This window comes from Bidens hawaiensis, unplaced genomic scaffold (genome assembly GCF_021521415.1).
Source record: "Bidens hawaiensis isolate Kalapana, Puna unplaced genomic scaffold, B.hawaiensis_p1.1 tig00020332_1, whole genome shotgun sequence".
Taxonomy (NCBI): Eukaryota; Viridiplantae; Streptophyta; class Magnoliopsida; order Asterales; family Asteraceae; genus Bidens; species Bidens hawaiensis.
In genome coordinates this window covers 425229-436727 of record NW_027493093.1, presented here as the reverse complement: position 1 = coordinate 436727, position 11499 = coordinate 425229, and the positions used below count along the sequence as shown (strand labels likewise).

At 35.8% G+C, this 11499-nt stretch overlaps 2 protein-coding genes across 2 annotated transcripts; one reads left to right on the top strand and one right to left on the bottom strand.

The window, feature by feature from the left end:
• The first annotated feature begins 2532 nt into the window (after positions 1-2532).
• On the top strand, positions 2533-7675 carry LOC143560458 (F-box protein At3g12350-like). Its single transcript, XM_077048757.1, has 2 exons — positions 2533-3429; positions 6952-7675. The coding sequence occupies exons 1-2, from the start codon at positions 2545-2547 to the stop codon at positions 7399-7401; spliced, it is 1335 nt and encodes a 444-aa protein (XP_076904872.1). The 5' UTR covers positions 2533-2544; the 3' UTR covers positions 7402-7675.
• A 549-nt stretch (positions 7676-8224) lies between these two features.
• Positions 8225-9381, bottom strand: LOC143560436 (LIM domain-containing protein WLIM1-like). The gene is made up of 5 exons (XM_077048737.1): positions 9201-9381; positions 8995-9091; positions 8866-8906; positions 8668-8757; positions 8225-8581 (listed from the first exon to the last, which is right to left on the bottom strand). Exons 1-5 carry the CDS (start codon positions 9333-9335, stop codon positions 8381-8383), a joined length of 564 nt encoding a protein of 187 aa, XP_076904852.1. The 5' UTR covers positions 9336-9381; the 3' UTR covers positions 8225-8380.
• Between the last annotated feature and the right edge of the window lie 2118 nt (positions 9382-11499).

Sequence of the window (11499 nt, the reverse complement as noted above, 5' to 3'; positions counted from 1 at the left end):
TGTGCAATGTGATTATTATTTGGACATCAACTGTGGGTTCATACCTGATGTAATCACACATGAAGCTCACCCTAACCACCTTTTGCTAAGATTTAAAGCTTCAGCTGATTCAAGGAGGTTTTGTAAGGCGTGTAGGTATTCGATGAGAAAAGAATTGGGGTTTTATTGTCCCACTTGTAATTTCTATATACATACATCTTGTGCTTTGTTAATACCTAGAACGATTCAGCACAAGCATGATAAACATCCATTGATTCTAAGATATTATCCAGCTGAGAACTATAGTGGCGAATACTTTTGTGAAATTTGTGAGGAGGAATTTGTTCTATCATTGCAACATGTGCGCCTCGTCTATGCACACTGCTTGTGCCCCCATAAAACTACACTTTGAGCATTCAACGTATTCCAGGATTGCTATTTCTCTCTATGCATTTCTCAGTTTCAAGTTTGGAGGAACATTCGAGATCGATGATCATCCACATTCTGTCACCTTTGCACAAGGCGTTAATGGCCAATGCATTGTCTGTGATGAACAATTGCGGTATCGTGTGATCTATAAGTGCTCCAACTGCAAGTTCGCACGTCATATTTTTTGTGTGAGTAAGAATCCAACCATCCGTGATGTTTAATCCCCCCAATCTAATCGCATTACCATAGTTGTTCAAGTGTTGTGTTTCTGGTCTGCTTACATGTATGTTTTGGTGTTTTTTTATGAAATTCTCTGTATTTTTTTTTAATATTCACAAATTGAATTTACATGGAAATTGAAGATGTTATAAAAAGAAACGGGAAACTAAAACATTGGTAGAATGCACACCAGATAAGCCAAATGAATACTTTATTAGATTATGACTTACTATATAACCTCTATAAGCCAAATGAATACTTTATTCGGGGCCGAATTATTATTGTTATCACACCAGACATCTTTATTGTATTTTTTTTTCTATTTCTAGCTCTCTAAATTCATCCACACGTAATGTTTAAGATAACTTGAACCATTTTATTCTTTACCCAACCATCCGGAACCATTAAATAATGGACCAAATAATGTTTGCAAGGAAAAACTAGACAAAAAGGTGTTCAACCGATTCCAAATGATCACCACAAACCACACATAATTGCGGAGTCAACTAAATGCTACTTCTATGGAGTGCCACCTTTGTTGGGAGTCTATTCAACACCATTCTCCATTTAATACATTCATCTTTTTTTCGAAACCCAATTATTTCACATGTAATTCTAGTCACGATCCCTAATCTGAAACGAGTCGAGCCTTTCACTAATCGACTTGTCGAAAGCCTGTTCTCCAAATCTAATTTCCATTTCCAATTATCGAGCCCCATAAAGATTTTAAATGGGCTTAAAAAATCAAGTATCCAACCATTCCTTTCCTTCGATTCCAAAACTTTAGCGGTTTGCCATAGATCTCTTCTCCATTCAATATCCCACACAAAAGAACCATTAATTAACATTAGTGAAGCAATCCTTGCACAACTTCTATTATTTCAATGCAAAGCTTCTGTTATCAATCTCCATGATTTAAGTTCCAACTTAAAACGCCATCGCCATTTAGCTAACATAGGCGTATTAGTGTGCTTAACACCAATAAATAGATTTCAACGATCCATACATTTGTATCTAATATACCGTCTCATACAACATCGTCTTCTCAAAATAAAAATAAAAAGTAATTAACAACGTATATCAATTAATTAATAAATAGTAAACGAACCGAGCCCGAGCATGAAAAACACTCACGAGCCAATATTAAGTTTTACCGTTTTAGAAAAATGGCTAGAAACAAGTAGAGCTCTCGTTACTCAAAATATGCCGAGCTTGAACCCAAACTCCGCCTGGTTACACCCCTACATTCACCGCTCATAACATATGCAAGTGGGTGTAAAACATAAAACCCATAATTGCCCACGTAACACAAACAAAACCGTTTCACATAGGGGTATGCGAGAAACCCAAAAATCCGTTCCGAAACCGAAAACCCGAACCGAAACAAAAACCGACGACATGGTTTAATATTTTTGTAAAAACCGGACTAACGGGTCGGTTTGGTTTTGCATGTAATAAATACCGAAAAAATCAAACCGAATTCTTAAATTTTTAATTTTTTATTTAAGTAATTTATAAGAATTTAATACATACGTAACTCAAATATTTTTGGTCAAATATATAATATTCTATTAGTTAACAATTAACAATATTATTTATACCTAAATTCATTATTTCCGGCAAACTTTTTTTCTCAGCCTAAAATTATCAACCCCAAATAACAAAAACCGTAACTGAAACAAAAACCAAAATTAAACGATTTCAAAACATCAAAAAACCGAAGTTTTAAACACCAGTTTGATTTTAGCCCGAAACCACACCCATAATTTCACATACAACAACATGATCCAGTCCATGTAATTAGGGAACCAAATTTTAAGGATCCGTACATCTGTATCGAATATCCTGTCTCGAACATCATCGTCTTCAATCTTTCAACCCATCTCACATATCCCAAATCACCACCAACACCACAAAATGTCAACCACCACAATTAACCCTAACTCCGACGACACCACAATCCCATTCTCCGAGTTCCCAGAAGACGTCCAGCTCTGCATATTATCCTTCCTGACCCCACCCCAGCTCTCCTCATTCTCCTGCACATCCAAAAGCTTCTCCACCCTCTGCCTCCAAGACTCCAAGCTCTGGTTCTCCTTATGCCACCGCAGATGGGGCTCCAACACCCACATCCACAAATGGGGCTCCGGATCCATCACCTTCAAACACCTCTACAACACCCTCCAAGATTACGAAAATCTAATCGGATTCTGGCGATTAAGCAAAAGCCAATCACAACCCAGAACACCCAATTCAATACCCAACAACCCTCCGCCTTTGGTCTTGTTTGAATGGGGCCCGTTTTTCATTACCGGGTCTCGGGTTTCGCCTTCCGAAAACGGCAATTACGGCGTCGTAAAGTCGCCGTTTTTAATAATGGGTATTTCGGATAAAGGCGAGATTGTTAACTATCTGCAACCGAATTCGGAGATTCGATTGGATTCGGAAGCGGTTTTGATGGGTGAAAATGGGTTAAATTCGGTGAACGAATTGGTTTCGGTGGATGTGAATCATTTGGGGGAAAGTCATATAATAATTGAGGAGCGGGTCGGTTTTGGTGGGATGAGGAATTCGAATGTGATGAATGAGGATTTGATTGGGGTGGAAAGTGGATCGCCTCCGGATCGGGTGACGTCGGAGATTTATCAGTATTTTGCGAACCGGACGAGTCCGGTGGGAGAGAGGAGGCAGAGGAGAAGGGAGAAAGAGAAGAATGGGAATAAGAAGTGGGAGTCTGAGCATTTTATTAAGATTGTGAATCACTCGCCCACGTCTTCGAGGCCGTTGCAGGGTCTTTGGAAGGTAATTAATCGTTTACGGTGGAGTTTGATAACTATGTACATGGATTCTTAAATATTTAGAGGTGTCAATCGTGTCGGCTTGATTTGTTCAACCTAAGCACGGCCCTTATTTTTATGTGCGTCAAAAGCATCAGTTTTAGCCCGATTGCACTTTAAATTTTGTAACCTGGACATGACTTGTTTAAACGTGTTAAACAGGTTGGCATGTAATAATAAAGTTCTAAACTTGTTAATTGGGTTGGTGGGTTGTAAAAAAGGTGGGTTAAACTGGTCAACCCAAACATGATACATTTTGTGTCAAGAACATCAACCCTAACCCGCACGCACTTAAAATTGTGTACCTTGAACACAGCCATTTAACCCATTTATTTAAACGGGTTGGCGGTAGGGGTGTGGAGGATACAGGTCTGGCCCGTGAAACCCTGTGAACGGCCTACGGTTCTGGTTTAATGGAATCGGTATTAAAAGATCAACAGTCCGTTGAATTTCTTAGGGGCGTGCAGGATATAAAATGAATGCCATGCAAGAATGAGCCCGGAAATATTCTATTTTATGCCACTGTTTTGTATATAGTTGCAAGATGAAGATTGTTTTGATGATTTTGAAGTAGACAGGTCAACATTTTTATAGGTTTTGACTTTTTGGTCAAAAGATGATTATGTTAATATCTTTATTGTTTATGTTGCATAATATAATGTTACATGTTCAGTGTCTATTGTTTTATGTGGCATAATATTATATCAACAGCTATGCAGTTAATGCCAAAAAATAGCGGATATCGGTCAATGACCGATATCTGAGATATCGGTTATTGCGGTGGGATAGCGGTATATATATATATATCATTTAAAAACTCTAAAACAGTTAAGAACTCCTAGGAACTATAAACAACCAAACATTTTTATAATTTTTTTCATATACTAACATTATTTAAAAGTAGTTTTATCATAATTTATATAAAAAATTTTGATTACTTATATTAATCACAAGTTTGCATATGTGTAAATTTATGTACTACCAAATTTACATAGGTGTAAAAACAAAACATAGATATGTATAAAAACTAATTTTCAAAATTGTAATCGTAAATATATATATATATATATATATATAAAATGATAAAACTACACTCAAATAACATCAACATACAAAAATTTTTATAAAAAACGTTAGGTTTTAAGGGTTCCTTCAAGTTCTTAAATAATTTTACAGTTCTGTAATGATACTCATCCTATATATATATATATATATAACACCAAAAGTTATCTAATAATAATACTTAAGTCTTAATACCAAAATCATAAAAGTCAATAGTTCAAAACACAAAGTAACAATATTTTTAATTTAAGACATGATTTAATCACTTAATCGAAAGCCATAAATATATAAGCATCAGCAGCGACTGAAGAAACGGGTATCGGAGATGAGCATCAGCAGTGATTGAGGTATTTTTAGGGCAATAAGCTGATCGTTCAATAATAATCATAATGAAATTGGGCTATGGGCTTACAGTTTGGGCCAAAAAAAGTAACAATTGGGTCAAAAATATTAAACTGATAATCTCACCACTATTTCCGATATATCGGTGGCCAAATATCGGCGAAATAGCGGTAAATAGCGCCGCAAATATCAAAACCGCTATTTGGACCGATATTTCGACCGCTATTTTACCGCCGGACAGATAACCGCTATAGCACTGCTATAGCACCGCTATTGATAGCATATATCAACAGTTACACACATCACTAAGAGTCTAAGTTGTTGTTGCGACTGATCATGTGTGTTTGTAATTGTATTGATGAATAATCAGGTTATATGTGCTTAAAGGCTTAAAGCCCATGCATGCTGAATCTTGTTAACAAACTCGTGAAACCTGCCAACCCATTCCCGCATAACTGGTTTAAATACCCGGACCAACCCATTTGTAATAAGTCTGGTTCCAGGTTTTTTGAAAAGTCATGCAAATCGGCTTCGGTTCCGATCCGGGTCGTACTTGTTGCAGAGCCAAAATATCAACGGAACAAAATGTCTCATTTTTGCATTTACATTTACAGATGATGAATCATATTTTAGTTTGCTAAATATTAATGTTAGTTCAACTCATAAAGAAGAAGAAACATTAATGTTTAAGTCGCCAGTAGAGAATGACAACTAATAAATCCGGTAACTTCAGTAAGATGTTGGCCAGTTAGTTGTCATTCTCCTTTCTTCTTTTTTATGAGCTGGTAAGCAATTAATTCACATTAAATAGCGAATAAATTTGTAACATTAATATTTTGTAAACTAAAGTATGATTCATCATATGTGAAAATTAGACATCTTGTTCTGCTGGGATTAAGGCTGTGCAACGGGTATGACCCGGACCGGAGCTGGTTTGCTTGATTTTTCAAACCTGTAAACGGACTTGTTACAAATGAGTTGGTCAAGGTATTTAAACCGGTTATGTGGGAGCGGGTTTTTTTTTATCAAGATTCAGGATGCAGGAGATATAAGCACATACATAACCTGATAATTCATCAATACAAACACACATGATCAGTTGCAGCAACTTAGACTCTTAGTGATGTGTGTAACTGTTGGTATAATTATTATGCCACATAAAATAGTAGATATTGAACCTGACAACATTATATTATGCAACATAAAGTTATAAACAATAAAGATATTAGCATAATAATCTTTTGATCAAAAAGTCAAAACCTTTAAACATGTTGACCTGTATACTTCAAAATCATGAAAACAATCTGATCTTGCAACTATATACAAAACAGTGGCATAAAATAGAATATTTTTAGGTTCATTCTTGCATGGCAATCATTCTATATCCTGCACACCCCTAAGAAATTTATTGGGCTTTCGATCTTCATGGGTTCGCGGTTCCATCATTCTTGTTCCACCAAGTATGACCCGGACCATCAGCACTGGAATCGTACATGCTTTCAAATATGAATTACCAGTTCCATTAAACCGGTTTCACGTGTCAGATCCATATTCTGCACACCCCTAGTTGGCGGGTAGTAATACATTTGTAAACTTGTTGGCGGACTGTAAAAAAATGGGTCATAAACTGGTTAGCGGATCGACCTATTTAACTGAACATTTTGGCAGGTCGACCTGTTTGACTAAATAGGTCAAACCAAACTTGACCTGGTATAATGAAGCTATAAACTTGGTAATCAGGTTAGTGGGTTGTAAAAAAATGGGTAAATCATAAAGAGGTTTAGTTAGTCAACCTATCTGACTAAACAAGTTGGCGGGTCGATCACTAAACATGTCAGCCCAAACACGTCCCGCCAACCTGTTTTGATAAACGTGTCAAATGGGTTGGCAAGTAATAATAAAGTTGTAAACTTGCTAACTGGGTTGGTAGGTTGTGTAAAAAGGGTTTATATGCGTCATAAATAGTAAACGGATTAGTGGGTCACCCTATTTAATTGAACAGGTTGGCGTTTCGACCTGTTTAACTAACCGGTTAAACAGGTCAACCCGAGCATGGCCCGTTTTTTAAAGTTTCTTGGTGCAGGGTATTTGTGAAGATGCAAAGCTGGACTTTTATCTTGTGGCATATGATGACATTGGTGGTATAGCATGTAGAAAAATCGGGGATTCTTGCAAACCCTTTTCCAGTTGTGCCCCCGTGTTTTGGACTTCCAACACTACGTTTCTTGAATCCCCATTTCCTTCCGAGGAAGAACACATATACGAAACGCGTGAACATCTTCTTCCACCGGGAGAGATTCCATCTTCACAAATGGAATCTGTATCGCGCATGCTTTATATAAATTCAAGCTATGATCTTGTGTTACCGGGACTAGCGGGGCCCACTTCTGTGAATCCTCACCATGTGGAAGGAAGGATTTGGGAGTATGGTGACGGAACATTTGGGTTCGGGTTTCTTTGTGATAATCATATTATTGATCTGAAGCATGTTGCGGTTGATGGATGTCTGTTAGACGCGGTGCAACCGTTGTGATGTTTGGTAATTCTTGGTTAGTGGTAGTTTGCAGATTTGAAGTCAATCTGGGTTACCCTATGAAAGGGGTAATGATTGATTGTTTAGACAAATAAGTTAAAACTTTAATGATCTGTTTAGTTTCAGATCTTTGCAAAATCTGTATTTTTTTCGTTCATGTTTATGTTTATGCATGGTTGAATGCTGATGTACAGATTTTTTGTGTTGTACTTTGTACATGCTCTTATTGGATTATTTTCTTGTTTTTAAAGCACAATATATTGAAATCGTGCAAAATTGTTATATTTTTTTTTGTCACATTTTAGAGTTGTGATGTTCAGGTGCGTATACGTGCCAAGTCAAGCTACAACTTGACAATGCTCGAACTTAGATTGTTCAAATTAAAATTAGGATAGGTCGAGGCTTGTTTAAACCCTATTGTGTAATACTTCTGCTCGTTATGCGACTCATTTTATACTTGAGCTCGTTAGTTGAATCATTTTACACTCCTCAGTCCAGCTCGTTCATCAAATAGGCTAAATGGGTCAAAAGCTGGCTCTTTCGAGCACAAATGCCTGAGTTGTGTTAGACCTAAACGCATCATAGCGTCTCACATTTTTTAAAAATCAAGCTCACCATAGCTAGAGCCTATTTAAATTGTAATTTATATGCATGCAAACGAATTAAGATTTATAGCTCGAACGTTACTTGAGCTTGTTCAACAGTTCAAGTAGAACTACATCAAGTCAATGGCTTCTTACTATAATTTCAGAGCTTACGAATAAACTCGAGATTGAGCTTGCATCAAACCTGTATTAATATTTCAGAATTTTCAACAACAGGAAGCAGAACACTCTTAAATTCCAATCTTCCATTCAAAGTGTCACAAGCAAAACAGAACAGACTCCATATCTTTATCAAGCATACAAATCTCCCAACACCAACAACAAAACACAGGTTGTAAGATCATCATAATTCATAAAAGGTAATCAATTAATAATCAAGGCGCCGCTTCTGCAACCCTAGCAGATCGCTCACCCTCGAGTTGACTCAGGTTACCCTTCTCTTTAATGAGCTGAGTGTGGTGGTGTCTGCAGTACAGATGACCTTCATGTGCAACATAATTCGACGGGCTAATCGTACAACCTCCATGGCTACATTTAAAGCAGCTCTTATGGTATGCAGTCCCATTTACAGAAACCTAATTTCAATTTGTTAAATATTTAGCATATCAAACAATTTACCACATTACCAGTCTGTTTTAAGCTCAACGATGAAAGATCTTACCTTTTCGGTTGGATAGACCGTTTTCTGACAGCCCAAACACTTATCTCGCGTCCCCACGAACATACTCGAGACTTTATTAGCCAAAGGCTTCTGTTAAACAATTCAAGATTCATCAGTTTCAGTTTCAATTTCAACTTCAAAACAAAACAGATCAGATCTAGATCAGTTTATGGTCAGTGTGTTTGATTAAAGTCATACCTCGCCGTCGGTTTTCTGCGGTTTCACAATCTTTGGTGTGCCTGAAAGATAATAAAAAATCAGTGAATTTGATCATGGATTTATGAGTATTGAATTATTAATTATCAGCCATTAATGATGATGGTTTGCCTTCAAAGCTCTTATCTAAGCTTCCAGTTTTCTTGAACAACTGATCAAAGTGTGGTCTGCAATACAGCACACCCTCAAAGGAATTATAGTTACTGAGCTGCAAATAACCCGAATTCGATAAGTTAATACTCACTGAGGCATTAGGTCGAACACCTTATGTGCAGATCTAAAAAAAGTATAAAAATGTATAAAACCAACCAACGAACCTTGAGTGTGCCATTGCAATGGTGGCACCTGAAGCAGGCTTTGTGGAAGACTCTATTGTCAGCAGTGAGTTTGTCAACAAGGTAGACAGTCTTGTCACATGCCATACATTTCTGGGTAGTGCCTGCAAAAGCCATAGTTGGTTTGAGTTGCAGAGGATGTGTGGAGTGGATGGAAGATAATGTTGGGTTGAAAGATGTAGCTAACAAACACATGGTATGATATGATAAGGGGATCCATGACAATGATTTTGTCTGGATTCATAAGTAAGCAATTACCTGTAACCCATGTAACCACTCATTTGAGTTCCAACTAAGCAACTATCTGTCATCTCTTTAATTACTATAGTATGTATGGAGCCCCATTTCATATTATTATTATTATTATTATTAGAGTGAATGGTGGCTTTCGTTCTCTTGGTTTGTTTAAATTTACGGTTTTAGTCTAATAGTATCAAATTTGTGATTTTCGTCTATGTGGTTTCATTTCATTTGCAGTTAAATCCGATCTCACTAACCCCGTTAAGTCTGGTCGTTAAATCAATCAACGTGCTCCTCATGTGAGTAGCAGTTTTGTTCTTTTTCACCCCAAATAAACCTCAACCCTAATTCGCAAGCCCCATCATGAAAGGGTTGGGGTGTATTTGGAGAAATTAAGGACAAAATTGTCCCTCACGTGAGGGGCACACTGATGGGTTTAATGATCAGATTTTACGACGTTAATGTGGTTGGGTTTAATTGCAAGTGAAATGAAACCACATAGATGAAAATCGCAAATTTGAAACTTTTAGACTAAAACTGCATATTTGGACAAAAAACAAAGACGACAACCATAGTTTACTCTTATTATTATATTTTATGCTTATAATGTTGCTATATAGGTTGTTAAAAACTTAAAATGTATATTCTTGTTAAAAACTTGCATGTATTATTATAGTAGGTTAGTTTTAAATGCTGAATGATAAAAAATTATAAGTATTAAAAGTCGTAAGAGAAAAAAAGTGTAGAGATAAACTGTAATTTTGAACAAAGCATGAGGGCGAAAAGATTAGTTGGTATGGAGGTCCATTTTGTTGATTAAGATGTTATTATATTTTATAGTCATAATGTTATTATGTGTGTGTTGTTAAAATGTCAATTCTTGCTAAAAACTTGCATGCAAAATGAAAGTGATATTTTCCATTTAATAACATAAATACATAATGTAGTGGTTAGTTTTAAACACTTAAATAGAGAAATGACAAGAAATGAAAGTAGCTGAGTGTAGTAGCTAGTAAGAAAGAAAAGCGTAGACGAAATTTCAATTTTGAACAAACTATAAATGATTACACTAATTTACTCTGAAAATACTAAGGAAAGATTGTTTTAGTCCCTTTTGTTTATCGAAAATCTTAATTTATTATACTAAATTCTTTTTATTTTTTTTACCCATGACGTCAAGTGGTTGTGGGCATTGTTTATCTAAATAGTAACCAATATTTTTATTAAATTAGCATATTATTGCATAAGTGAACATTCATGAGTATTTGTATCATAGACTAACCAATAATCACTTTTATAAGGTGACATTTCACAAATGGTTAAAGTTATATGAATGTAAAGCACATGTCATGAGTGTGTGGAATTATTATAGAAAAAGTTAGATTTACATGTTAGGTGGATCCATTTAAATAATAATTAACTTGCTTTGTATTCTTATGAATAATGTATATGTATATTATTTAATTTGACTATTTCAAATGATTTACAACAAACATTTATTTCTTAAATGAAGCATATAACATAAAAATATCCCACCCTTGGTCTAAACATATAAATTTTAAATCCAAGATCTGGTACTAGAAGTCAAGAAACCAATGGGAAACGAAGTTGATGATATTGGCATCGTACAATTAGACAAATAAACAAACGATGGCCACACAACCACTTGATGTTTATGTTTATGTTTATGTTTATGGATTCAACTACCTATCTATTCTAAATGGTTACCATTTATATCCACCCATATATATGATTTAATGGTTGGATGGTGGTCCATAAGACTATTGCCTCGAAACCTTATAAATGTTGCAGCTCATCTTTTTGATAGTAGGTTTCGCGTTTTTCAATTTGATATCTTAGAACCTTTTTGAAACGTTTAATTATTTTCAGATTAAGGTATTTCGCCTAAGAAGATAGAAAAATTTCTATAAAAAAATAAGTCGTTCTCCACTGTACAACTTGATGTGCTGAAATTAGGCGAGATGATTTCTTTATATCGATGTCGAACCGTTACAATGGTTGTGCAAACACGTCATAACAT

Bases quoted from the DNA above. Each gene is read 5' to 3' on its own strand.
- LOC143560436 (XM_077048737.1), bottom strand. From the start codon at position 9,335: ATGGCTTTTGCAGGCACTACCCAGAAATGTATGGCATGTGACAAGACT. The intron at 8,907-8,994 runs GCAAACCATCAT...ATTATCTTTCAG, and splicing joins CTTAGATAAGAGCTTTGAAG to GCACACCAAAGATTGTGAAA. The intron at 8,758-8,865 runs GTATGACTTTAA...ATTGTTTAACAG, and splicing joins CGCAGAAAACCGACGGCGAG to AAGCCTTTGGCTAATAAAGT.
- LOC143560458 (XM_077048757.1), top strand. From the start codon at position 2,545: ATGTCAACCACCACAATTAACCCTAACTCCGACGACACCACAATCCCA. The intron at 3,430-6,951 runs GTAATTAATCGT...TTCTTGGTGCAG, and splicing joins CGTTGCAGGGTCTTTGGAAG to GGTATTTGTGAAGATGCAAA.